Source organism: Eurypyga helias, unplaced genomic scaffold (assembly GCF_000690775.1).
Source record: "Eurypyga helias isolate BGI_N326 unplaced genomic scaffold, ASM69077v1 scaffold6803, whole genome shotgun sequence".
Lineage (NCBI taxonomy): Eukaryota > Metazoa > Chordata > Aves > Eurypygiformes > Eurypygidae > Eurypyga > Eurypyga helias.
In genome coordinates, this window is record NW_010240455.1 from 31388 (window position 1) to 58500 (window position 27113).

A 27113-nucleotide genomic window follows, 5' to 3' on the forward strand; every position below is an offset into this window, starting at 1 on the left:
AAAACCCCTGGACTTGTTCCTGTGTGATCTGCTCTAGGGGATCCTGCTCTGGCAGGGGGGTTGGACTAGATGATCTCTAAAGGTCCCCTTCCAACCCCTTCCACTCTGTGACTCTGTGAATAAGCTGGTTTCAACATCATAAGCAGAGCACACCAGTAGGAGGCATCTGTGTTTGTCACATGAGCACAGATCTTTTATAGCTACTGGAAGGTTTATTAAGCCAGAAGTTTTAAAACCAGAAGTTTTAAAACCAGATACTTTTCAAGATGTTTTATGTACATAAAACAATGTTTTCTGCCTCGAATTTTAAAAATACTCAAGTTAAAACTCTAAGAACTGTACAGGTGGCAAAATGAGGCTTTTTAACACTTAAGTATAGTTATCCTCCAAACTTTTCTATCAGTCAAGAAGATCACAAGGCTATACCCACCAAAAGGTTAAGAGCTTGATCCAAAGCCATGTGAATCAAAAGAAAAACTCCCATGAATTCAGTGGGCACTGCAGTCTCAGAAAGAGTATCTTAAACCTCTGCCTCCCAAAACAAAAAGCAAACAGACAATACAACCAAACTTAAAATTATTGAACAGGTAGGGAACAGAAATCTGTTAGATGACAAAATAGTTGAAAATATTCTAGATCTGGAGGGCTCCACAGGAACCTAGCAAAGAGCACAAAGACGTACTCACCCCTGGGGATGGTGAAATAACTCCTGGGAGTAGGGTCCCAGCATTTGGCTACTGTTAGGCTGATAGGTCTAGGAAGACATAAAACAAGTAAGGGTGACCCAACTTTCCCTAGAGAAGTTGTAACTGCTACAATGAACTCTTTGAAACAAACTTACTCCAACATCTGTCATGTACATTCTGAAATGCGTGTTGAAGTAATTCCAGTATGAACCAGCATCGGGATGTTGCCAATTTTGCATAAATCGTGAGCACTATTGGTGAAATCTGTTGAATAATCAGCTCTTGAGATACTAAAACGCCCATCATATAAGCAAATAGTGCTACTGAAACCAGGCAACTCCTACATTGTGTTGGTTTTGGCTGGTACCTTGGAACCAGCCTCTCCTAGTCAAAATTCACACTGAGTAGTTCAGAGTTGAGATCAGCAGTCACACTGGTTGCTTATTGAGATCAAAATGCTGATTTCGCTGAGGTTTGCCCGATACCAATAACTGCGTATGAAGGATAAGCAGCAAAAGATTTTGTAATATGCTCACCCTGGTTTGGAGACTATTTCCCGTAAAACCCGTACTGCATCATCATTGCTCATGTTCTCAAAATTGACATCATTCACCTGAAACATTGCAAAAAGCAGAGGTCAGGCTTTGGGAACTGAAAGGTTAAAGACATTTTAATTATCTGTTTCTAAATTTATTTGACATGTAGCTGTTTCCATTCCTTTGAGCAGCTGCAGAAATACTGTTTCTCAGAGCACATCAACTATCCAGCAGAGTTCACAAGGAACTGTAGATTTAAGTGATAACAGTCTTTGTGACTTATTTCTCTGGGTATGAATGAGTTCTGTTAACTGATTACTAAATCCATGGATCTGGTGGGATGACTGAGCTTAGCCACCAATGTACAAGCCAGCAGTAGGTATTTTTGGACACGGACCAACCTGCAGAAGCATGTCTCCTGGTTCAATTCGGCCATCTGCTGCCACAGCCCCTCCTTTCATAATAGAGCCAATGTATATGCCTCCATCACCCCGGTCATTGCTCTGTCCTACAATGCTGATTCCCAGGAAGTTATACTTTTCTATACAGACAGAAAGCGGAAGGTGGGGGAGGAAAAAGCAAACAAGGTGATTGGAATGAAAGTGAAGAGCTAACACCAGGCTACTTCAGTCTTGAAAAGTCAGTTCTCTCAACACATCATCTGGGCCATGTTTGACTTACAATTATCTCAGGTTACCCTATTGGCGTATGTCTGCCTGGCACGTTCAGGGAAAAGCAGCAGGGAAACTTAAACTGCTTAAGACATTGTTTTTTCATACAGGACATTGAAAAGTTACATTCAAAAAAATCAGCAAGAGAAACAACATGGAAAAGACATGTCTACACCTAGAAATTAGGCACTCGATCAGCATTAGGCAATGTTTTTTCCACACGTCAGAGCAGCAGGAAGAATTTGGTGCTACTGGAAGGTGCTGAATTGGCAGTCCTGCACACTTCTATCTGGCTAAACAACGAAATGCATGAGCAGCAGAAATGCAAACCTCCACCGCTCTTCTTGCTCCTAACAATGTCTGACCCCTTACCATTCCTAGAAATAAGAGCTGAATCTGGAGATATACTGGAGTTCCAGCTCCGTCCCTGGGCTTCTTGGGAAGAATACCGACCTGCTTATGCAAATGGTTCAGAACTATCCAGTACTGGACTACGGATCCAGGCCCAGTCAACAGAGTAGCAACTGTCAGCTGTCATTCCCTTTAGTTCAACTGGCATCCTTTCAAATCAATGAACTTCCTACTGGCTCCAAAGGCCACTACACCATGACAAAATACATCTGTATCACGTGAAATAAAAAACACAGCTTATCCTCTTACCCATGTTGAGTGTGACAGTGATGATATTTAGGGACATGGTAGAATCAGTGATGCTGCTGAACGAAGATGACTGCAAAATACAACAGAAAATTCTCAAGGTTTTAAATGACTCAGAGTAAGAGAATAAACATAACAATTGAGGATCAATTCATTGGAAACTGATTAATAGGTTTCCATTTGGAAGGCATCCAGAAAGCACTGCAGCCTCCTCAAAATTATTCTTCATTTAGAATCTATAAGGGAAAAAAATCTGAACACACCCTGCACTTTCTCTAAGGATTTGTTCATAAAACACAGAGAGCAAGTTCCTGTATTGAGGTTTCTCAACTGAACCTCACATGAATCATTTCTGCTTCCTGACTACATGACTGACAGACAGACATTTAAATACTGAAGTGCCTGGTGCAGTGGGAATTATTACATCCACAGCTCCTCCCTAAAGAGAGGAGTGAACAACACATGATCCTTCAGGACGTGAGCAGACAGACATTTCTCCCTGGCCCCCAACGTACTTATTAAATATCTTCTAAAAGATTACTCCAGTTCTTGTGATAAAATGCATGCATACTCATGCTTTAATCTGTGAAGACTGATATTTATAGGAAAATGAAAGTTAACTGTGTCATTTGGACCGTCCTCACTTTGCTCCCATAGAACTAGCAAAGAAAAAGGCAAGAGAAAAGATTTGCTCTCTCTTATAAATACAGATTTGTCCTTTCAGCAGAATGAAAGTCTCAGACATCTGATGTATAAATTGCTAACACCACAGACCCCAGTTTCCCACATCAGCCAGTCGCATAGTGGAGGTTCTCCTGCAGAGGCTGGTCTTGAAAGAGACAGCAAGAAATGTGGGTACAGAACAGCAGAAGGAGAAAGGGAGAGGAGGAAGAGTCTTGACTCTAGTGCTGCAGAACTTCAAACGTTAGAGATTTAGTCCAGGGTAGATGGAAGGCAAAGACAGCTTTTCAGTGAATTCAGCACAGGGCACAGTTCTGTTCCGGATCCCTTCCCAGTTCACATGCTACACTCAAAATCACAGTTCACCTGCTCAGAAAATTATGCTGCCAACCTTACCCTGTCAATCTGCCGCATCCTTTGTTTCCTCCTCCTGCGTTTATGCTTCCGTATGAGCCGGGATGAAGTACTTTGCTCAGTGGAGCTACTCAACCTGAGGGAAATCGAGAGCAAATGTCAACTCCGTAAAGCTGAGCCGTTTGCATTTCTCTGCACCCCGCCAAAACAGGGCTGATTGCTACAAATGCAGGAGAGAGCAAATCACGTAAACACCGTCCGCTAGCTTACAGCGTTTGTGGCCGAGTCGCTACTCAACCCCAGTGTGTGCTGCACCTTAGTCTCTGCCCAGGAGCACAGAGAAGATACCAGCTAAACTACAGCATGGATTAGAGAGTATAATTTACTGCCTTGCTTTCTTCTGGGAACAAGACTGAATGCACCTCACATCTCAACATGCATAAATCACCCTGATTTGGTAGCCATCTCCTGCTACTTTAAAGGTGGTCCTGACTCCAGGCCCATCAAACCAAAACGCACACTGTAAGACCAGCTGTACATTAAACCATGATTTGAATCTCCTCGCAGAAAGAACAACAGATAACTTGGAGAACCTCTTAATACTAATTTTTGTGAGTCTTGTCATGGTGCTGTTATTTTCTTCCGCTGCTGTCTACCGTGTTAACAGCAACTTAATGTTGGGACTTGCAGTCAATGAAATGAAGTACCAACTGATAACAGCTACTACCAAACAGAGATGCAGGAATAGTGCATAGGATTTACCTTTACATATTCTGTTGGGTTCATTTTGTTACGGGTTTTTTTTCAGGCTCTTCAAACTTGTAGAGCCTAAATGTGCCACATTCTACATATAAATATGTAAGATCCCCCTAAGAGTTAGGAAAGTTAATCACTCTCATTTTACAGACAGCGGACTGAAACACAGAAAGAGATAAATGGATTTGCTCAAATTAATGTCAGAAGCCTGGAACAACTCCTAGATTGCAGACATACCAGTGCGATATCACAGAGACATCTCTCCTCTTATTTATTAAGGAAAAAAAAAAAAGACAAAGCAATGCTCCATCATTAACCTTGGTTTTAAAAAATCCAACCCTACCCGACACAATTAATTGAACTGGCACTGTCACAAAAGAACACAATGCCAGTCTTTTCCTCAGTCTCCATGTCCCTGCCCTCAAAGTTCTGGCCACATGCAGCAAAACTTGATACCAGCAACCTCAAAAAGGAGCTTGCTGTCATTAGATTAGACCCCCCCCACACCGGGAAACCAGTCTTGCATAAAGGAGGTGTGTTTTATCCAAGCATACTGAGGTGAATATTACAGATGATGGACCTGCTCAGAGGGTGTGAATGTCTTTACATGCTCTTTGAGTTCACAAAACTATTTCAGGCATGTTAACCTCACACACTCCTTCTTCCCCTCCCAGCAAGGCAAATTAATGTAAAGAGCCAAGAGGTGGTATTTTCAAAAGAGATCAAAAATATGATAATTCTCGATCTGTGGAAACAGCTCACAGCACCTGGTTTTCTGAGGCTTTACCTTTGCTGCAGGAAAAGTAAAGATGTCTCAGATGCAGGGCTCCCAAAATTGGACTTGTTCAACATTCACCACTCTTTGAAAGCACTGTCAAGGACGGACACAAAATTTCCTCTTACATATTACTACCAATATTCTCCCTCTTCCTATTTCCTCTCCAATTTCATTCTTCCCCTCTTCTCCCCTGCAATGTCTCATTAGTAGCATTCAGCTAAAACTATCCAGCGTACAACAGTTTAGGAGAACCTGAAGAAAGGCAAGGCATGTTGCTCTCATCGCAGTGAACTCACTTGCCCTTTCAGAAGGGCAGCAAAGAGAAAAGAGGCAAAAGACTGGGGGAGCTTTTCTGCATGAACACAAGTCAAGCAACAAGATACCTTCAAAGGCTGTAAGAGACATGTGTGTACCCTAATTCCATTGATTAGGGTATGAATTCAGCACTCCAATCTGCAAACAAACCCTCTGCTCACAGGCTCGCCGGCCTGCTGCAGAGAGAACACACGGGTGTGGAAGCCCTGCTCTTTGCCACAGTGAGACAAGACTTTCGACCAGTTTTGGAGACAACTGAGCTGGTCTGTAACAGAAAGGACAAAACCTTAACATTTTATCTGTCCTTTTGCCTATTATAATCACACTTCAAAGTCATTCACAGCATTCAGGCAACTGATTTTCATTTTTTGCACATACATTTCACCTACGGTCATATCCCATTTATGGCCTTATCCAGTGTGTATCACTGAAGGAGTACGCAGTACTTCCTGTTGCCAACTTTTTAAGAATGGCATCTTCTAATGGTTACTGTGGACAAAGGAATTCCTTAAATCCATGCACGTCATTTCATGTATTCATTTTCCCATTTCTATGTCCCTGAAAGGGGTAATGCTGCAGCTAACATCGCCTACTGTAAAAAACAATTTTAAGTCCTCAGTATGCCAATAGCAGAGAAAGAAAATGGAGATAAAAACTGTTATGGATAGCAAGTTTTGGAAACGAGGGATAAGAACAGCAGGGTTTCAGCAGGCAGCTCACTGAAATTTCTTTGTCTCAGGCAATCTTGACAGTAATCTGGTGCTATTGCATGGCACTTTACATCCTAAGAACTACGAATCCTAAAACAACCTTCCAATGCATGTTAGTATACTTCCACTGTCAATATTTTTCCTGATGACAGACAGAACAAAAGATCTGGTGACTGCCAAGGTCACAATTTCTTCCTCCTGCTGTAGTGCACATCATTAAGGTCTTGCTTAGAAAAACAAAGAACGATTATTTCCAGCTTTTAGTTTAATTTTCTAAAATTGGACTGGACAAAAATACCTTTTGCCAGTACTGAGTATAGCTGGAAAACAGAATTGCTCTCTATGAGCCTTAAAAGGGATGTTTTAATCTACCATCAAGTACGGAACACAAAAATACTTTCATTGCTATCTTTAGAGAGATACATCAGGGATGAGTCCAGGAAGATGGACTGGAAAATAAGAAGAAAAGCCTAAGTACACTGCAGAGAGGCACACAGAGCACAGCTGAGGTGATGAAGGTGTGAACAATAAGCTTATGCTTATGATACCAGCATCTTGTTCCTTCTTCACTTTTGCCCTCCCAATTTGCTTTGGCAACTTGGAGGTGAGCCGACTTTGGAAAATTAATTCAATTTCAATACATGATCAAAAGTTTTCCTCCTTAAGCAGTGAACATTTTGGATTTTTCTTCTAAATGAAACCAGCCAAACCAGAGTTCATTGGCAAATCTCTGCGCTTCTGTTACCAGGTGATACTATATGAGAAGTGAAGTTGTTCTATTCTGCAGTAACTTTTCCATTCTACTCAGCATTAGACTGGAAGAATGGAAACCAGTTCCTCAGAAAAGGCACAGTTCAGGTGTAGCTCAAGAAGACAGACGGCATTTCAGAGAACTAAGAAGCTTAAACAGCCTCGCACACCAGTTGCACAAAACTAATGATCAGAAGGCACTGTGGAAACATTTTTTCCGTGCTTCTACATTGGCTCCTATACAGATAAACATTAGAATTTGTTACTTCTTGCACTGGACAAACCATAAATGGAGCCCTTGCTCAACTCAGTTTTTTCATCCTGTCTTGGGGGAAGCCGGACAATGCCTTAAGTTGCCGTAATAAGCCTGTGTAAGTAGAAGGCAAGACAGCTTGTTTCAGCAAGGCTCCCACACTGTGTGAGGGCGTATTTGTAAACATCAGGTTTCACAGTCTCTGCATTTTCTTAAAAAAGAGTCAAGCCTGTATCTATTTTCATGCAGCTATGGTACACTTCATCATCTCTTCCTGTAATGCCTTTTAAATCCATAGCCTTAACATACCCGTGCTGAATCATTAATAAACACTGCATATCCCATTTTCTAGGAATATCTGGATGCTAAACAGCAGCTCAAACATATTCTAATGAGCAAAACAAGGTAGTATATTTGAGCTTTTGGGAAAAAAGAAGTGCAAAGATGAAAAACAAATCTGGAATCATAACTACCAATTTCCTGCACTAGCTACTGGCCAAAAATGTGACTGCACATCTAACAGAACAGCTAATAAATCCCACAGAAGAGATTTTTCAAAAGAAGAATAATAATTTGTCCTATTTACATTCCCTAAAAGAGAAAAATTAACAAATTGTTAAAGAAATCTTATCCATACAGTTCAAAAAGAACTAATATTAGTTTCTTAAATGAGAAATAAACATCACCCTTTTTTTTCTAGTGAATTATTTCAGTGACATTAATCTGGGAATACTAATTGCAAGTTGCTGGCAATAATCCTACAGCTACAGATGTCGTATCTGCTAGACCTTGGCTTGCTTCACAGAAGACAGAAACAAGACTCATACTGTAAAGTTTACAAGGAGCTCCCTACATCCCTCCGTACTCCAAACACCACCTACAAATAACATGAACGTTCAATTATATCATACTTGAAAACGAAGAAATAAAGTTATTGCACTCACACTGCTTGAAGACTTCTGTACTGTCCTGTAATATCTGTGAACAAATTAGTTCACTGAAATAAAAAATTATTTCTCTCTCACTAAACGCAACACAACTTCCTTGGGCTGGAAATGAACCAACTCTGCTGTGCTGCTCCAAGTTAAATGTACAACAAAACCAGTGTCAAATACATTCTGCTAGAAAAGCATCCTCTAGCTTACCACCTCTTCATTTCCAAGACAGTAACAGCCTTTACATCCGATTTCTTCTCTCAGTGACCTCCTCCACATACAACCTCCTTTACAATGCACATTCTGACACCAGAGCCCCTCAGCTGTTATTATACAAACTCACCCCCTTCAAGCTCTTTTTCCCAAGGCCGCTGTCTCCAGCATATCTGGAGCATGCTCGTTCTTCTGTTTGGCTGTATTTGCCTCTACAGAAAACTTCTCCCTGCCAGCACAATCTCTCATCTGCTTGAGAACATCATCACCAGTAACACAACAGCATACCTTGGAGCATTCCATTTAGTTGTTCTTCCTGACTAGCTGGCCTGGCAGCTATTCTGTGTGCCAAAAGCTTCTGCCCTAGCCTAGAAAGGAAAAGGCCAGCGCAGCAGCTTCGAAGAGTCTCTTTCTTCTCAGGTCAGACGCAGGAAGCTTTACTTTATTAATACAGAAAGATTTAGCTGGGTCTAGCATAATGTGCTTCAGCATCCACCCTGACGGTGCTAATCCTGCCCTACTGCATATCTTGCTGCCATGGAAATGATTAACTTATTTACAAGAAACAAAATCAGCTACAGGGTGGTGGTTGTTGTTTTTGTGGGTTTATTTTGAGGGAGGGAAGGAGAGTTAGAAGCCCTAAAGGCTTTAGGAAGGCTTAGAGTACATTCAGGTTAGCTACTGATCTTGCCAGCCCTTTATGTACATGAAGATCCAGGTGAAGTACAAAGCATCCAGAAGGCTAATTTTCTGTATCTTCAGGTGTTGGCAACTTCACTGGAATGGCAAAATAAATTCTTGAAACTAATTCAGGATCAAATCTTAAGTGTTCATTTAGTCACCCTTTAAACCCTTCGGAAACATCCAGCCTTTAGCAGAATTTAAAGAAACTGCTGTTCTTAAGAGGTTTTTAAGCTACGATGTAACTGCAGGACCAAATGGATCACTGAATTCAGTAAGCTAATAATTTGCTTGTAAATGTATCAAATGTTTAAGTATCTCCAGGACTAGCTGTTCCTTACTTTTTCCATTCTACCTAGAATTTAGGAATATCATGTGGCATCTTACTTGTTTTAGCTACAGATCTCTATGAACCACCAGAGATCTGTAATCTTGTTCTCTGACAATTAATAGAAATCTGTAATAGGTTTTCATTTGGATGAACAACAGCTCTAGAGGTAGTGTTCAGAAAATGCTGTAACTGCATCCAGGAAAGGGAAGAATATTAGTTTTAACTGATTTTACATCTTTCAAAATCGGTATTTTGAATCCAAGAAATGTGTTAGCTTATAAACCTTTTACAAAACAATGACAATATCTTTGGAGTTCAACAAGGGTGTCTTGAAATGAAGCTTTTTTGCAAAAAGAAAGGAGTAATTCACATTCTCTCTATGCAAAAAGGAAAAAAATACTTCAGAAATCATAAGTATATGGCATCACGGCCTGCCTTTGCAATAGCATTAATTTTGATGAATTCCTGCACTGCTCATAGGTCTCAGCCTATGCAATTACATAGGAATTCCTTTACAATTCAGCTTGAGTGAAGTGCATATTTATTAGGAATTTATGCTGAAGCTATTTTGTTACAATATTCACACCATTACTTTATAAATAGGTAGACAGTTTCACACTGCTTTGATCTTAAAATGTGATCATCCTTGCTATTAAAAGGGAAGAACAGGAACAGAAATTTGCTCTTAGTTGGAACAGGAGCTACAGGCAGCTTGGGTAGCAACCCCAATCTCGTAACAGCGGTTATACACAACATGATGTTATTGACAAATTATCAGTGCTCAAATCACAGGTAGACAAAAAGAGAGATATAAATCTTTTCATCTCACCAGACAGCATGTTTCAGGAAAGCCCAGAAATACAGTCAAATGGCTGGGAAACACATGCAAACAGCATTTAACATCTCAGTCCCTATGCCAATGGCCTACCTGCTTGTGTTGTCATCATCATCAGAGTCAATGAAGCTGCTGGATTCCAGCTCACTACTCAGCATGGTAGAGGAGCTGTCATAACCAGGAGGGTGCTCACGGTGTCTGTCCAGTTTTGGATGGCCATTGATCCGAGGGACTGTAAAAAGAAAACACATGGAGTATTACTAGGCAGAGAGGAAGAGTAAGGAAGAAGTGGCACTGAGAGTAGCACGACATTCACACTGATAGCTGCAGAATGGCCAGGAGAAGTTGATGTCAACAGGAGGACACATATGAAGACCTTGGAAAAGCAGCAGACAAAACAATTTGTGTTTCCCATGGATAGGTCTAGCAGCACAGAAAACGTTAAACAACATTCCCTGGCAAATTCTATTAATCTCACCCATAAAAGCACCTTTCCCTCCATCTGTGCTACTCATTCCTGTCCCCATACCTACCTCACCTTGTCTGGGCAGTACAGCTGTATCAAAGTCACGCTGTCTTGGCCATTCCACATGTGTAAGATGCTTCTGAACAATTTGTTACTACTCCCCAGCTGTGCCAATAGTCAGACACACAAACCTTCCTGTAGGTAATCCCCTCTGTAAGAATGCTGCCTACTTGAAGGCATCAGTGATTCATCTTTTTCTAGATTTTATGGATTTTCCTCTGCAAAACAAACTCCTCTGCCTGCTTCCTTTCAGGGATCTCTCATTAGAAGACCCATAATCTGTAAACTCTGTTTTGCCAAGAACTCTCTTTTCCCTGAAACAGGAAAGGCTCAGCTTGATAAGGCACCTGGTCACAAAATAAACACAACAGGCTTCAAAGACAAACTGATATCTTAAAACACACTCTCCAATCTCACAACTCCCTCCCAGGTCCAAGGGATCTGTTCTTCAACTACTGAACAGAAAAACTTGGTGAAGGAGGAATCTCTGCAGTAGGAATTATATGTGATGCTGTGCCACTGCACACCCTGAAAGTTAATTGACACTTCTTGCTAACTGTTAAAGTAACATGGTTTGAAAAACCAAAAGCCACCCTAAACACCTGGCTGTGAAGCCCACTGTTGCTAGCATTCACTCCTGTTTCAAACTGCTCAGCAGTGAAATAAAAAAGCTGATTAGTTTTCTTCTTCCTGACATATATAAGATCTCACCTCAATTTTTTTATATGTATATCCAAACCATTCATTTCTGAAAAGCAAAACAATAGAAGCATAAGGCTTTAACAAATTCTCCTGCTATGTCACTTCCATATCCCATTTGATCAACCAGCTTCTAGGCACATCTGCAGGGATACAAAATGGCTGTGAAAACACTGTGAAAAATGGCTACCCAAGATGACCAAATCTTGGTCACAGAATCAAGTCACAGAACAAAACCAAAGCTCCCTCCCTCCTGCAGTAGCACCAAGCTGTGGTTTGAAGAGAGGCTGAACAGTACTAGCCCTTCATCGCCCCTCGCAGAACTGGTACTTGTTTTTCATCTTGCCATATGCTGAAGGGCAGCTGAGATGATGCCACTTAGTTATTCACGCCTTAAATCCTCTTCTGAAATGAGTACATACTAGTAATAATGAGTCAGAGACTGACTGCTGTCCTCTAGGAACTGCCTCAAAGTCCAGGGCTGCATGGTGTTAAAAAGATGCTTACCAGGTTTCCATTTCAGGCTTTGCCTGAAGAGCTCCCTACTCCGAGCATTTCCACCTCACACTTCCCCGTGTGTAAAACAGCATCTGCCAGAACTTTATAGACTCCACATTCTGCAGTACAGGAAGCCCTTCTTCCCATCATCTGGTCATCACAACTACCATCATGTGCTCCCAGTATTGGGTGGTAACACTGGATCTCAGTGAAAAACTATTAATCAGCTTGTCAACATCAACTCAAGACTTCAGAGTGACAATTCTTCACAGACAGCATGGGAAGAAAGCTTTTAAAGGCTTGAAATTTCAGTTCGGTCTGAATAAATTAGTGTTCATCAGTTCCCTCCAACTCTACAGTGTAATATAAACTGGAACTTGACTGTTAATGTGCTTCTTTTGGTACCACAGATGGTTTGCTGGAAATAAAGTACCTTCAGGAATCCCACATCCACTCTCAAATAGTCTCCTAGCTCTGCCTTTAAACTAAAACTAGAGAGCAGCCAACTATGCCTGCATATGCCAGATGTGTACAGATAAAAAGAAATACAGAGGCTGGCCAAATTTTACTCCTTCTAAGCTGGTACAAACAACTTAGAGGGCATATCTCATCCAGATGGTGTAGAAACGGTAGAGCTGTTTATGGCATCATTACTGAGGAGGTCAAGACTATATTGCAGTGTTTCTTCCCATCAGGAACAGACAACTTTGACCATTGTGAGTCCCTAAATGTTCAACCCCAGCTACTCATCCAGGCTTTAAAAAAAAACCAAACAACTTCTTTCAAACCTTCTTTTCTTTAAAAAAACCCCAATTCTTTCAAAGTTGCTTTCACCCATAATAAAAACAGGAAAAAAGGTGAGGGGAAAAGACATCCAGATTCTACAGCTGAGAAAACAGTACTTTTCAGCAAATTAACAGGCTGTAGGCAGTCTGAGTTCTGTCTGTTAAGACTAAAGAGAACATCAGGTTGAACAATTAATATGCCTCCTTTTCTCGTGTTACAAATTTATCTTTTAAGTCTTTATGAAGTGCAGCCTAGAATTCAAAATATGCCACTAGATCTGGAAAACTGGGTGCTAATCACAGCATCGGACAAATACAACTCAATCTCTTCAGCCTCAGCTGAAGTATAAAATCAAATCCAGCCACCTTGTCCGTTTATTCGGCCGGAGAAGGCCATGGGGATGGCGCCTGTAGGCTCCCACGTTACCTCCGCTGCAGGCGGACAGCGGCCCTAGGAGTTCCTCCATGGGGACTGGAAACAGCTCGCAGAAGCGAAACCCTCCCCCTAGACTGAATGCCCTCGGGGGGTAGGCAAGCCACATGCACTCCTTGAATAACTGGGGGCAAATTATTCTTGGGGAAGGGGGCAAATTACTCTAGGGGAAGCAAGACTGTCCTTAAAAATAAACAAATAAAAAGGACAGTCCTACTGACATGGGATCTGCAGTTGCAGAGTATCGCGTTTCCAGTGTAGAGAAAATACAAAGCGTGTATTTAGGGTTGTCTTACACGTTCAGGAGATCCACCAGAAAGAATAAGCATTAAAAACTTTGTCCCGTCCGTCTTCTAACGGGGAAGGAAAGCAAATTCCGCACGTGTCAAACCCCTGCCAGGGAAATCCGATTACAGCAGCAGGTATCCCGCACCGCTGAGAAGACACAGTGCTGTTTTATATGGTCCTTGGATTCTTCACAAACATTAGGTACACACACAGTGAAAGGGACAGACCAGTTGAGATGGATGGATGCTGCCAGTAACGTATGGATTTTGGCTGCCTGCCGTGACTCAGTCTCACACCCGATTTTGCTGCCTGCCGCAGGAGTGCACCTGGAGGGCTGCAGTCGCATCTGCACACCACATCAGCAGAAATTCATTGGCACCTTTAAGCCCATTCCAAACAGCCAAAGCAGCAGCCAAAACACTGTTAACATGGAGTTACAGAAGGAAATGGAGAAGGACCTCAAATCTGTGCCTTTTGAAAACAGTCGCAGTTCCCAAGTTCTGTTCTGCATGCCACATTCAGGCAACCAAACCTGGTCACACTGCAGAGATATAAAAGAAAGACCCTAACAAAAGAAAAACTCCTATCTAAATGCAGTTTCCCTCCCTCTTCCTCTTTTACTTTCCTGTAGTGACTCATTTTATCAAATACAAACATACTATTATTATTACGTTATAATAACTAAATATTTTTATTATACAAAGGTATCTTTTTAAAGGCTTCTGACTGGCAATGTGTTGGCCTACCTGCATAAATCAGAACTTCAATTTATGGCTTTTCTCATATCTTTCAATATAAACCAGAAATGGGAGTGAATTGTTCTTTGAGCACTGTAAAAGCTTCACTTCATTGTTTCCCTAAAAGCCAGTGCACAGATGGATTCAGCTGGAACTGGAATGGGTGAACAGATGTGAGGTAAAGAGAAGGGGGTTTAGTCTCATTGTGCAGATCTGAAGGGGCACTGATAGTTGAGATCAATAACCACATTTCTAGACATTCCAACTAAAATACCCCAGGTTTATACACTAGATCAGAAGAGCTAATTATACTAATAATGACTCCTGATCACATTTTTTCCATTTCCTTTCTCCAGCTCTATCTTCTCTGTTAAACTGTAAACAGAACAAATGGGTTCAACTTCACGTTTCCTGTTTGAACTAGACCCTTGTTTATAGAAGCGGCTTTACCAGTATGCAAATACTCCTTGTTTATAGAATAGCTGCTCTACACTGCTCCAGTAGATAAAAGCGGCTTTACCAGTATGCAAATACACTTCAATTTTAACAATGTTTTATACCTCCCAAACATACACCAGGTAGCTTAAATTCACAGGAAAGGTTTCCTGTGTAACGAAGGTGTGTATTTAAATCCATAAAGTTTTTGTAATCTCTCTACCCAATTAAAATGCCCTAAGTTTTTCTAATTTAGCCACCATTGTTCGGGGGTGGGGATCGGGAACCACTACTATAATCAAGTGAGTACTTTCACGAACCGCAGTTATAAGGCTTTATTCACAAAATACTCGCAGGTATCCAAGTCTTAGTCTAAACAAGAATCACCCCCTGCTCTGGTTCAGTGCCTGCCCCACTAATAACCAGGGACTTTCTGCCCTGATGACCCCCTGCTCCTGTTTCTTCATTACAGGATGACAGTTCATTGAGACGGGCTGACAAAAGCCTTTCAATGTCTCACAGAAATTAGAATAAAGCATAGCCTGGGAGGTTAAAATCTGTCCTCCATGACTGTTATCAACAGCAGAGTAGGCCCTGCCTGAGGGACAAAAGCACATCAAAGTGCTAAATCAAATAAGCCTTGAAAGCAGAAAAGAGTAGAGCAGCATCTGCTCAAGGAAGTTGTAAAGGGGTTGCGTGACACCGCAGAGAACAAAAGTGAGAGTGTCTCAGGAAGAAGTCATGGCCAAGCTCCCAGTTAAGAGAAAAAACAACAGAGCTTCCAATCCCCACCAATGCAGAAAGTCTTTACCAACTATTAACAGGAAAGATGTTACCATTTTTTCAATGAAGACTTGCCAACCCATCTGTGCAGCTCATCGCTGCATGCAGGGGTCAGAGCCTCTGCTACGTAAGAAGGGAAGAATGAGGAGTATTACACTGTCCACTCCTGCTTTATGCTTCTACCCATGTGCATGCTATAGCCCTACACCCTGACTTGTGTTTGAAGTTCTTTGGAACCCTTAATCAGCCTCTCTAATCACTCTCTGATGATCCCAGAGAAAGGCTTCTAGACACAGCCACAGGACACTCCACAACCAGTAACAACAGGCACACACAGTCCTACACCACCCTCTGCTCACTTCAACACTGCAGGGGCTCACCCACCACCTCATACTTGTCAATACATGAAAGAGTCTTTAAACAGCAACAACTGCTGAGAAGAAATGTGTTTTCAGCTACCACTGTTCAAGTTCCCATTGCAATTGTTTTGTAGTCCCAACCCCCTTTTGTTCAGATTCCTTGGCACACACTACAGTAGAGAATACATATACTGTAACAATGACTAGAAAGCTGTAACAGCTCCTCTTCCCAAACCTTTGGTGATCTACAAGTGTGCCCACATTAAGAGCTTCTCAAAGCACAGGTCATTAACCGGCATTTTTCAGCTGGCTGCACAACAGTTAAGTTCAACCTACAGCCAACTCAGTGTTGAAACACTAGTGTCGACACTTGACATCTGCAGACTTGTCAGAAACCAAGCAGTAGCTATAAAACATTCTCCAATGCCAAAGAAAACTTGTCTCTTAATTCCCTCCCTAATTAGAGCTTCCACAGTCCCCTTTCCCACTCCTCCTCAGGGAACTGACCTGGGAGCTTTGTTCTAGACAGCAAAGGGTCCCAAGAACATGTGCCAGGCAGACCTCCCACGTTTCTAATTAAGATCCTCACTCCACTTTCACTTCATAGGACTTTGTCAACTTTCCAAAGCGACAAGACTTGTGTTGCTTTAAGAAGAAAGTGAAGCTCTGACATACTTGACAGCTCAACTCTTTCAGACCGATCTTATATGAGGCTAAGGCCAGGGATAGATTTGCTAGTAATTAGTGTGAAAGATGATCAGGAAAAGACATGTTCCCTAATTCATTCAAAAGCCTCTTTGGACACAATTTGGATATAATTTCTCTGTATATGCAGCCTCCACAATACGATCATGATTATACCTTAAAATATATACATATACATACACACACAGTACCTTGTCCATGCTTATTTGACAGGACTCATCTTTCTCAGCCAGTTCTTGTCATTAACCTCACTAAGAACACCACAGCAGTATCAGAGTGAAACCTCTTTCCACTTGCACTCTTGGTGTGAAACCTCACGCCTGAAGCATGACAATAACCCAGCAAATTTAAACTCGGGCAACTCCCTGGAGAAAAATTACATCTCCGCTTGTTGATCCTGGATTGTTTACCCAGCTTTACTGAACATCTGTGGATGAGAAGTAGTGTGCTTTGCATATATGACATCACACACCGTTCCGCTTCCCATTAGCAGAGAATGGTCTACTAAAAATTACTGAAAAGAAATACAGTAAGATGAAAAGTTGGAGACCCTATAAACTCTTGCTACAGGTAACAGCTTGGTGCACAAATAACCAAAGCTCCAGCAGAGGAATGACAGAAGTGTAAAGCTTTCCTTAGGCTTCACACAGCTATAAATCAGCTCCAGGAGCAAAGTCCAGAAAGCAGCTTTCCCTAGCACCTAATTCGGCATTCAGTTCAACACCAAATTTGAGCATCTACTTTAACTACCTAATTGAGGTTGACCAAAATCACTTGGATTTAAGCTTCCTCAAAGTTAAGCAGGTGCTTAAGTGATGGAAAGGGCAACAACAAAACCAAGAGCATTCCATGGCTGGTGAGGCTGGGAGCAGGCTCTGCTGATGCTGTGTGTTTGGACATCTGCAGCAGGGAAGGAAGGAAATTACAGATGCATTGCTAACTACCCCTCTGGGTAGTCTTCCTCCTATTCTCCATTTAAAAGGAAAACTCATGCTAGACAGAATTTGTCCAGCTGAGTCACTTCTGTTACCTAATGTCATCAGTTGTAAAGGTTCCTAGACATGGGCACAGGACAGAGTAAAACCAGTAACAAAGTTCCTCCTCTCTCATGTATAGTAAGATCCAGGGTGATAGCTCTTCTAAGACTACATCCCTTCTCATTCTTCTCCCTATCTCTGGCAGACATTTCACCAAGAAGATTATAAATGCCCTTTAAGTTTACCAGATCAGTTTCCTTTATGATGTTCTTAGTGCTTGTATCTGAAAAGTCACACGCCTTCCAATGCCCATCAATAAACAAAAGAATTTCATCATGTTCCTTAGTCCATCCCATCCTCTTCGCGGGTATATTTTTTAAGTCAGAGGAGATACAAGCACAGGAGTACCCACAGATATTAATTGCCTCTGCACTTAAAATAGCAGCATAATGTAAGGTAAGTGGGTGGAGGAGCTTGCAAATGCCCTAGCCTGTGTTGTTACCACAGTGAATCCCTAATCTAGTAAATCACAGCCTCTCACTGCAAAATCCTCTTGCATTTTCAATGGTAAGAGGTGTGAAAACTTTGTCAGATTACCAGGCGTGTCCTGCATCTCCTGAACACAGTGTGCCATCAATATTTATAATGGCCTCTGCATGTATGTCTGTAATTGCCCATTAGCAATTCAGCAGAAACAGTTTTTCTGGGATGAGTAACCCTGAAACAATGAAGCAAAGCATACAGGCTAGCACTTCCAAACAATCCGCCCGTGACACCACACTTGTAATTACCATCCATCAGGGAATCTGGTTAGTTTACCAGACTCTTCGGCCTCTTCAAGTCAAAACTGAATGCCCTTAAGAAACCTGCTGCAGCTCAAGCACAGGCTATCAGGCTGACCAGTCTGACCAAGTTTTCCAGTCTGTTGTGTCAATCACAGGATCATAAATTATGATTTCCAACTCTGAAAATCCATTGTAAAATTTCTGTTCACTTGTACAATTAGGAAACACTTTGTGGAAATTAAAATGGAGAGTAGAATAGACATGACAGAGAAACTATTTAACTCTTTGAGGAGTTCTAATACTTTTTGTCTCCAATATCAATAGTAGCTATAGTGAAAAACTCCCTTTTCCCCATGCCTGTCTTCCCTGCCAGCTTTTATCTCAGGTAATTGCACTATTAGCTTTTCAGGGCAAAGCATCTGTCTGTTCTGCGCCCTCCATACAATATTTTACCCTGTAAGCATTTCACCTAAGAATAGCTGTCACTGCAAAACAAAGATGAAATGAGTCTGCAATAAATATTTTTTTTAATTTATACGCCATCCTCGTGCACAGACACACAAAAATGCTTCCTGCCAACTCATTCTTACCCTTTTCTCACACTCTTACTCCCAATAATTGGTCTGTGCAAGACCTCTTTTTGAGCCTTCAACTGGTCTTCCTATGAATTAAAACTTGTGGCTTCAGAAAGACAGGGAAGATTATGCTTTAAGGACTCCACTGCTATGTAGAATGACCAGGCAGCAAAGATAGGTTCATGGGTCTGACCCTTAATGAGAAGGAACAAAAGGCAGCCTACACTAATGGTACCTAAATAGCTCATTACTGAGAATTACTTTAATCTTTCTGAAAGGTAAAACTTAAATCCATTTGAGAGATTAAGATGAAATTCTCATCTACTCATGAGGGAGCTGTGCAGTGGGGGGCTGGAGGGCATTTAAGGGAACACTAGTGGCTAACTTAAAAAGGAAGCTTCTGTCATGCTCTGAAAACAACAGTGATCCCTAAATGCCAGGCTGACAGGAGAGAGATTTTCCTGCACAGCTCACAGTCAGAATTCTGCTTTTCTACTAACATTTACTTTGGAATATTTTAATTTTACCTACAATACCAACAGATCTTTGTTTTACTTCCCTTCTCTGCCCGGCCCTGGGGATTTCCCAAGTCAGAACAAGAACCTCATTTTGCTGAACCTCTCAATTCCACAGTGATTGGGAATCAGCAGAGCAAGCTCGCTTGACCTGCACAGGTTTTCACTCAATGTGTCTACATCTATGCAGTTCCCAAATGGCTCATTAGCATCTTTCCTCATTTCACCTTGTTTGAAATGAAGGCTGTAACACGCTGTTCATTTTTCCCTGTGGAACGAGTACTTCTGTCCCTTTGTGGAGTATCTAGGGATATCTTAATTGTCAGGGTGGGTAATTCTTTGTGATTCACTTTACCAATAATGAGCTCAAACAGTTACAAACACTCTGTGGTACATGTTACTATTATACTGCCCGCACTGTACGTATGTCTTGGCTACCCAGCATAATTAATACCTGTGCAACAGACCTATGAGTAACGCAGTGCTCCAGTGAAGATTCTTCATCCTGCCTCTCTGTGAACTAGTAGAGCTGTAATTTTGGTATTACTCAAACAAGCTTCTACAGGACAAGATGAAACACTCTAACTGCATTCCCTTCTTTCTGCCAAGAAAGGAGGATTTACCACTATTTCATAATGACAAGTGAGCACACAGCTTCTGTCCTTGAAATAGCTGTGAACCAGGTGTCACAACCTTGCTGCCCTCCCTCCACCCTTGCCCCTCTTTTCCTATGCCTGTTCCCCATTTTACATCCAACTGTGCTCCAGACAAAGATGACATGAAGACTCAAGAAAAACATGACCGTTGCTATGAAGATGCCTTAAAATCCCTCTCCAGCATAAGCCTATTTCAGTTCTTTTAATCTTTCTAAGTGGCAGTTCAGGATATAGTGCTGAGCTGTGCATTTTGGGGACATGCTTCCACATGAAAATAACACATTGATGGTTTGGGTTTGGTTTTTTTTAATAAAATATTATGACCACAGAAACACTATGGACATTAACTAATATACTTCATGACTCCAAAATGATACAGCAGTTGTCCTTGCTGTATGCACGTCGACAAAACTCAGCTCTTCCTTGCACGTATCGCCTGCTTCAGGTAGGAGGCCTACATTGTTTTGAGAACAGGCAATGTTTGCATTACTGAGTGACATGTTCTCGCCGGAACACAGCTTGAACTGACAGAAGGAGGAAATTTTATCACATTTCTATCTAAAGGGAAAAGTATGAACTAGTTTCAGACCACTAGGAAACAGAAACTCCTGTGCTCAAACAATACCCTATGTTTGAGTTGAGCCTCCAATGTCCTAGACCAGCCATTCAATAATCAGCTCTTTTGCCACAAATGTCTGGCAAAAAACACATTGGCATTAAACTAACGTTAAAAACAAATCACCTTTTAACATTCATCCTGTAACAAGTTTTTAACACAACACTATTAGAAAATTCTGCCTCTTTCTGTCATTTCCCAAAGGAATCTGCAGTCAGAATCATGCAAAAGACAGGTCTCTGCTCCACCCACTGAGTAATTTTCACTCACTCTGAGTCAGTTACAAGTTGAAAGGGTTAAATGAGCAGAAAGACACCTGCTTCTAACCCACAGTATATACGTAGGACTTCTGGTTTTCTAACTGGAGGCAAATACTTCAGTGGGTGGAGCTGTGAATAAAGCCTGTGATGGCATCTCTTGGGCCCAAGTATTCCATATTCTGGCCCATTTTAAACTCAATGGGTGGCATCTATTAATTCTTAATTAAGCCTGGAAATTCTTGTCTGGCAACAAATGAAAAAAACATGCTTACTTTGATGCACAGACTAGAGGCAAGAAATGAGGTTCTGCAGTATATGTGTGTACTTTGGGTGTACTCAGGTATAAAAAAGATCTTCAGAGAATATGTGCTGTAGTTACACCTGCAGAAAACACTCCCACTGATCCAAGCCTCGAAAACCAATGGAAATGTTGGCTTTTATCTTGGAATGTTAAAATACTAAGACTCTCAAACTGTCTACATTGCAAACTCCCAACACATCATACAGATAAGGTGTTCTACTTTCAAATGAGCAAACTCGAATAATGGAGGCAGCCTAGCCATGACAGCACTGGGTGTTGTTATTCCTCTCCAAGCTAATCATCTTCTAATACTACAGAAAGTTCTATATATCATAAAAAACTATATCTCTGCCACTTTACTGCAGGTTGTCCAGACCTCTTAGAAAACACTGAGCTTCAAAGAGTTTCAAAGCAATTATCAAATTATTCCATTAAAATAGTAATAGTCCCTGAAAGCACGGAGGAATGCAGACACCATTCTCTTCTGCAGTATTTATGCAAAAGCAGTTGTTGCTCTGAATGATTATCAGAAAAATTGTTCCTTCTAAATGAAAAAGGAGGAAGATCAAGTAGGACTCACCATCCTCATGCCCTTCTCTATTTCTCCGTCGATGTCTGTCTCGCCGGTGGCTAATAACTGACTCTGTTCCTGTTTCATTGTCCAGGCCATCCCGGCTGCTGGCAGCGTTTGGGCTGTTAGAGAACAAAAAGGAAGAAACAGTGGCGTAATCTCTATTTCTTTTTGATAAAAGCAGCTGCGGTCACGAACGTGTTGGTTTAGAAGCCAGAGAACTATTGTGCGGATTAGCTGCAGTCTTGCTGCAGCGCTGCAAGCTCCCCCAGACTGCTCTGCTCCCCTCAAAACCACCTGAAGGTTTACAACCTTATGTATCTCTGCCATTCTTATGTTTAATAAGCTACCTTGAAATGCTCATGTGGAACAAAATGAGAAAAGCTTCTTGGCGTGCTGGCAAAGGTCATAGCTCATTTTAATGGACTAAAACGGGGAAACATGTAAAATATAACAGTGCGTGATCTGACGTGGGCTAATGCTCTGCTGTGAACAATTTCCCTTAGGAAGTTCTGCTCATGCTCTTCCTCTCTGTCCCACAGATACCACCCATTTAAAAAGGGGTCCCTATTCACACTGTCCTTTGCACCATGCCCGACATGTCCTACTTACGCACACAGAGTGTATGATGGCCATCACTACACTTACACCAGTCATCAATGTATTTCTCCTAGAATTCCCTGAGGTCGGAGTGTACCGCCATGCACACTGTACACAGGGAATTAAACTACCCAGTAGTCCCACAGGCTCCAGTGGAAGCTGGACCCAGAAATGGTGTATGTGTAAGCACATCTGTACAGCGGTATGTGTAAGAGGACTGCTGAAAAGCCTTCCGCATACCTGCGCCCTTTCTTTGCGTTAATGAAACATACTGACATGCCCACCATGCTAACTGGGAAATCGAGGTTGCTATTCAAGAAAATATTTGACTGCACATTTTAAGCCCTAATGAAGCTACCAAAATGCAAGTCTGTATTTAGGTGGTGTCACAAGTCCGTTTGCATTTCATGTTTCCGTTCAGTAGAAGTGGATAGGGAAAGCACCTTCCCAAGGTACCCGGCGACACTCAGACACCTCGGCAGCACCATCTAGTGACTACTGCTGATACTTTCCACTACTAAACCGCTCCCTAGGCTAAACCCACCTACAAAAGGTGGTTTACACCCTAACAAAGGGGGCAAGAGGAACCTCACAGATGGTTTCTTTCCTCTCCCATTGGAGAGCCAATCAAATTCAGTTCAATCTTCAGTGCACATACCCAAGAACCGTGTGAGAAAGGTAGCTCAGAGGTCTCTCAACTCACTCATGCACCTCCACCACTAAACCAGGAGCAGCCTCACCCATTGAGATGAACACGGATTTGGCAACCACTAAACAGAAGCAGTGGAGCGTGAAATACAGAATGAACTTCAGCCCCCTCATCAGGGAGAGAAAAAGTAAATTTTCTTTGGATTTAATCAATGACGAAGCAAATTATCAGTGCTGTCAGGCAGCTGGTTGAGATTGCCACTTCAGCTCTGATAAGGCCCTGATTCCCCTGGAAGTATTGCCCGCTGACCTGTCTGCTTCATCTATTTCTTGTATTTTTTGTTGTCCAGCAGCATTACTGTTTGTACGATTGTACAAACACCTGGCTCAGCTGGGGCTTCTTACACAAATCAACACTGAAGAAGGAGACAGGAGATAACTGATCTCTAGTAGTTTGAACAGCATTTAAAAAAATCTCAGGGATTTAGGAGCCAAGAAAGTCAGTCACACTTACAGAAGGGGAAATAACATGTGAGTATACAGCAATGCTGGTGTCCAGTGACAGGACGAGGGGCAATGGCCATAAACTGGAGAGCAGAAGGTTCAGCCTGACCATGAGGAAACCCTTCTTCCCTGGGAGGGTGACAGAGCCCTGAACAGGCTGCCCAGAGAGGGGGTGGAGTCTCCTTCCCTGGACACTTTCCAAAGCCCCTGGACTTGTTCCTGTGTGATCTGCTCTAGGGGATCCTGCTCCGGCAGGGGGGTTGGACTAGATGATCTCTAGAGGTCCCTTCAAACCCCTTCCACTCTGTGAATCAATACTGAAGTTACAGTTGTGAAAGTTACAGGGTTGCACTACAGATCTCTTAAATGGAAACACTACTCAAGGAAACCGTATGCAAAAATGGCACTAAACACACTATGGCAGAATCACTGCACCAAAGTCCCAAGAAACATAATTTTCAGAAATTGCTGGAGAATTTTAAGTGATGAGAACTGCAGCCGTGATACAAATTCTGGAAACTACACTTTACAATGAAAGACTTGAGCAGCTCAACTTATCTAGTTTATCCAAAAGAAACAAATAATTTAAAAATATAGTAGATTCTCTATCACTTGGAACGTTTAAACCTAGTGTGGATGTGTTTTAAAATTAAATTCCAGTAGCAAAGCAGAATTACAGAGTGAGATTCTCTGCCATGTGTTACGGAAATAAACTTAGGTCATCTTTAGGTTCTGTTCTGGATTGAGAAAAATACAACACAAGAGCAACAACCTTTACAAAATGTTCAAGACATTCAATTGCGAAGAGAAGAACCAAAAAAGGCTTTAAGGAAGAACAATTTCTAGTGCTGACCAGATTCTCTACTGCAGTTTAGAACAAGAAAGAAAAAAATGGTAGGGGAGAGAGAAAGAAGGAAGGTGTTTTATCTAGGGGTGAGAACACAAGCCAGGAAGCACGGCCTCCCGTGTTGCTACTCCTGAATCAGCACAACCTGCGTAAGTTACTGTCACCCCTTTGAGGATTCCCCCATTTAACAAGAGGACACAGACAAGAATTTTCAGAACACTATGGAAGAGAGCAGGTGCATCAGCAGAGCATAGTTTAAATTTCATCCGACTTAGTAGGTATGGTCATCAGCAGTGAGTGGTTCTACACACAGGCTTGTGCCTAATTGGCAGTGTAATTATTTTTTAAAATAAAGTTTGATCTTGTAGCTATTATGTGTAGTAGGAGTAGGCGAGGAACACAAAGACTTAGCTATATTTGCAGACCACGTGACTGCACTCATACAGGCCTCTCCCAGTCAACATAAAGCAATCCATGAGCGCACGAGGGCAGTAAAGCCCACGCAAGACAGAGTGTCAGGCAGGGTTACTAGTTCCCAAGATTTCTTAGACCTTCTAGAAGGCATTTATCCATAAAACACTCATACACAGACAACACTAAGGGCTCTTCCAGGCAATAGATATCGCAGAGAGCAATGGAAACACGACACCAGACAAATCAGGACCACATGTCCTTCTCTGAACATATACTAAGATCACAGCTAGAACCAGGCCCTGCTTTAAATCCTCCTTGTGTAAATTCAGAAGCCCTTCCTGAAAATGAAGGATATACAGTGGTTCTGCACACATAACAGGAAATAACAAGGCTACCATTAAATGGGATGACTCGCAGTCTGGCTACACACAGTTGGAGCTGCTGGCCTCTGCATGCACGGAGGAGACATTATTCTTTATGTAATTTTTTGTTCTTGGTATCAGTGTTCTGCTGGCTCTGCATACTACGTAAGTATACGTAAGACAGTAATAGAAGGTTGTCAACCACACACTACAAAAAGCATTTTGGGCTCCCTCTCTACTTAACTCTTCTACATTGAGTTTCAAAATCAGATATATAGGGTATGTAATTTATTCTAATGATGACAGGTTTTTCTTCTTCCCATGCCCATTTCAATTCCTCAGTTCTAATAAATATATTGGTTTTCTAACAATAAATACCTGGTTTGCAGCAGCAGGGAGAAATGTAGGGACAAAACAGACAGGAACTCAGTATTTGGTTTAAAATCATTAAAAAACAACAGCTTGCTCTTACTGGAATGATGGAGGCCGGGAGTCTCCAATGCCGCCTGTTCTCTCAATGGGTGGTGGGAGGTCAGTGTGGCTCTCGGTGCACTGGGAGCCTGTGTCAGAGTGGGAACTTTCAGCCAGGACCAGCTGTGAACAGAAAGAAGAGAATTACATACACTTGTACAGGTTTCTCCCCTCTGACATAAGGTGTTCAGCCACTCTGAACTCCTGATAAATGTTCTGATAAATATTCTGTGAGATCTAAGGGAAACTAGAGGAAAGGAAGTGCTTAGCATCTAGTTGCGTGGATTCCTGCCAAGCTTTCATAAAATCACATTCATGCGATCTGAACATGAAAATATCATCAGCTAGGATATGCTCAAAATTCCTGCAAGCACCCCAAATTTTTTCTCATCTCAGAGCATGCAGATCCGGCAGGGACTGCACTTTTCTTTCTGACTCATCATTACAGCGTTTTCTGAGTTCCTAAGCATGCAAGTTGTCAGCTTTCCCTGAAAAATGCATGCACAGTGTAAGCTGGTTTTGCTAGGACAAATATAAAAAGCAAAAGCTGATACTTGACAGCATGACACCCCAAACATGGTATAACTTCTTATACAAACACCCTCCAAATCCCTGAAAATTCACAATCTAGGTAATACAATACAAATAGGTAACTGAAGATCTCCTGCGACAATCAATCTTCTTATTGCAAACACCAAGCATGTATCTACATCCTGGTGCATTTGGGAATTTTATATTATATATTCCAGTCCTGTTACAAGGCAGGATGTAAATTTTTCATATATAACAACTAATGCCAGAGCATACTATCTCTATTTCCTATCAACATCCTCAATAATTAACAGGGATGATCCTGAATAACAGATCACAGGGATGGTCAGGGCACACACGGCTTACTGTACTCAATCTTACTTCCAATAAATTCAGGACAGAAAAACCGTCTCCATTCAGTATGCATAGTGTGACATCTTTAATCAGCAGATAAGTAAACAAAAGAAAGAAGAATGAGTCTCTCTTCCTATCCCCACCCTCCTCGTTTGTAGCTCACTGTAATACACTGATTGACAGAGGATCTTACATTTAACTAAGAACTGATACTATCCACTTATCTATCAGGCTAGTACTTACTTTTCTGTATTAAAACAAACAAACAAAACAAAACCAGAGATGTTTGTGTTAAAGGATCCTTTTGTACACTGTTAATTTTTTTTTTTTTAATCTTACTAGTGCTGGAAAAAGCTCCTGGCTGAAGTGACCACCCAGGAACTAGACAAGAGTGCATCCTTTCTCTCCCAATGATTCGGTAAGAAAATCAGCATTTGTTTATGTGTTCATCTCCTAACACAGAAAGGCAAGATACTACTGATTCTGCACAATTGAGATTAAAATAATTAACACACCTAAATGCAACTTAAATTCTAGGGTAGAAGAACCATACACTGGGTAAATCACCACTAAGAAAGACAAACAGCATGCACTGGTCCAAGTTTGCTTTTAATTTATCCTTGCAAACAGAATGTGGTGATTCCCAAATAGCAGTTCCAGTTCTAATTCAACTCCACCTGCTAGATTAAGTCATAGAATCACAGAACGGTTTGGGTTGGAAGGGACCTTAAAGCCC

At 41.6% G+C, this 27113-nt stretch overlaps 1 protein-coding gene across 1 annotated transcript in view; it reads right to left on the reverse strand.

Annotated features, from left to right (window-relative positions):
* Nucleotides 1–27113, reverse strand: part of DVL1 (dishevelled segment polarity protein 1) — a 48050-nt gene that overhangs the window by 11477 nt on the left and 9460 nt on the right. The window contains exons 2-9 of the mRNA XM_010148441.1: nucleotides 25494–25615; nucleotides 21656–21768; nucleotides 10236–10374; nucleotides 3628–3721; nucleotides 2554–2623; nucleotides 1624–1763; nucleotides 1223–1299; nucleotides 687–754 (exon numbers count right to left, since the gene is read on the reverse strand). Of these exons, the coding sequence (XP_010146743.1) occupies nucleotides 687–754; nucleotides 1223–1299; nucleotides 1624–1763; nucleotides 2554–2623; nucleotides 3628–3721; nucleotides 10236–10300 (514 nt within the window). The 5' untranslated portion in view covers nucleotides 10301–10374; nucleotides 21656–21768; nucleotides 25494–25615. The remainder of the gene's footprint in view (nucleotides 1–686; nucleotides 755–1222; nucleotides 1300–1623; nucleotides 1764–2553; nucleotides 2624–3627; nucleotides 3722–10235; nucleotides 10375–21655; nucleotides 21769–25493; nucleotides 25616–27113) is intronic.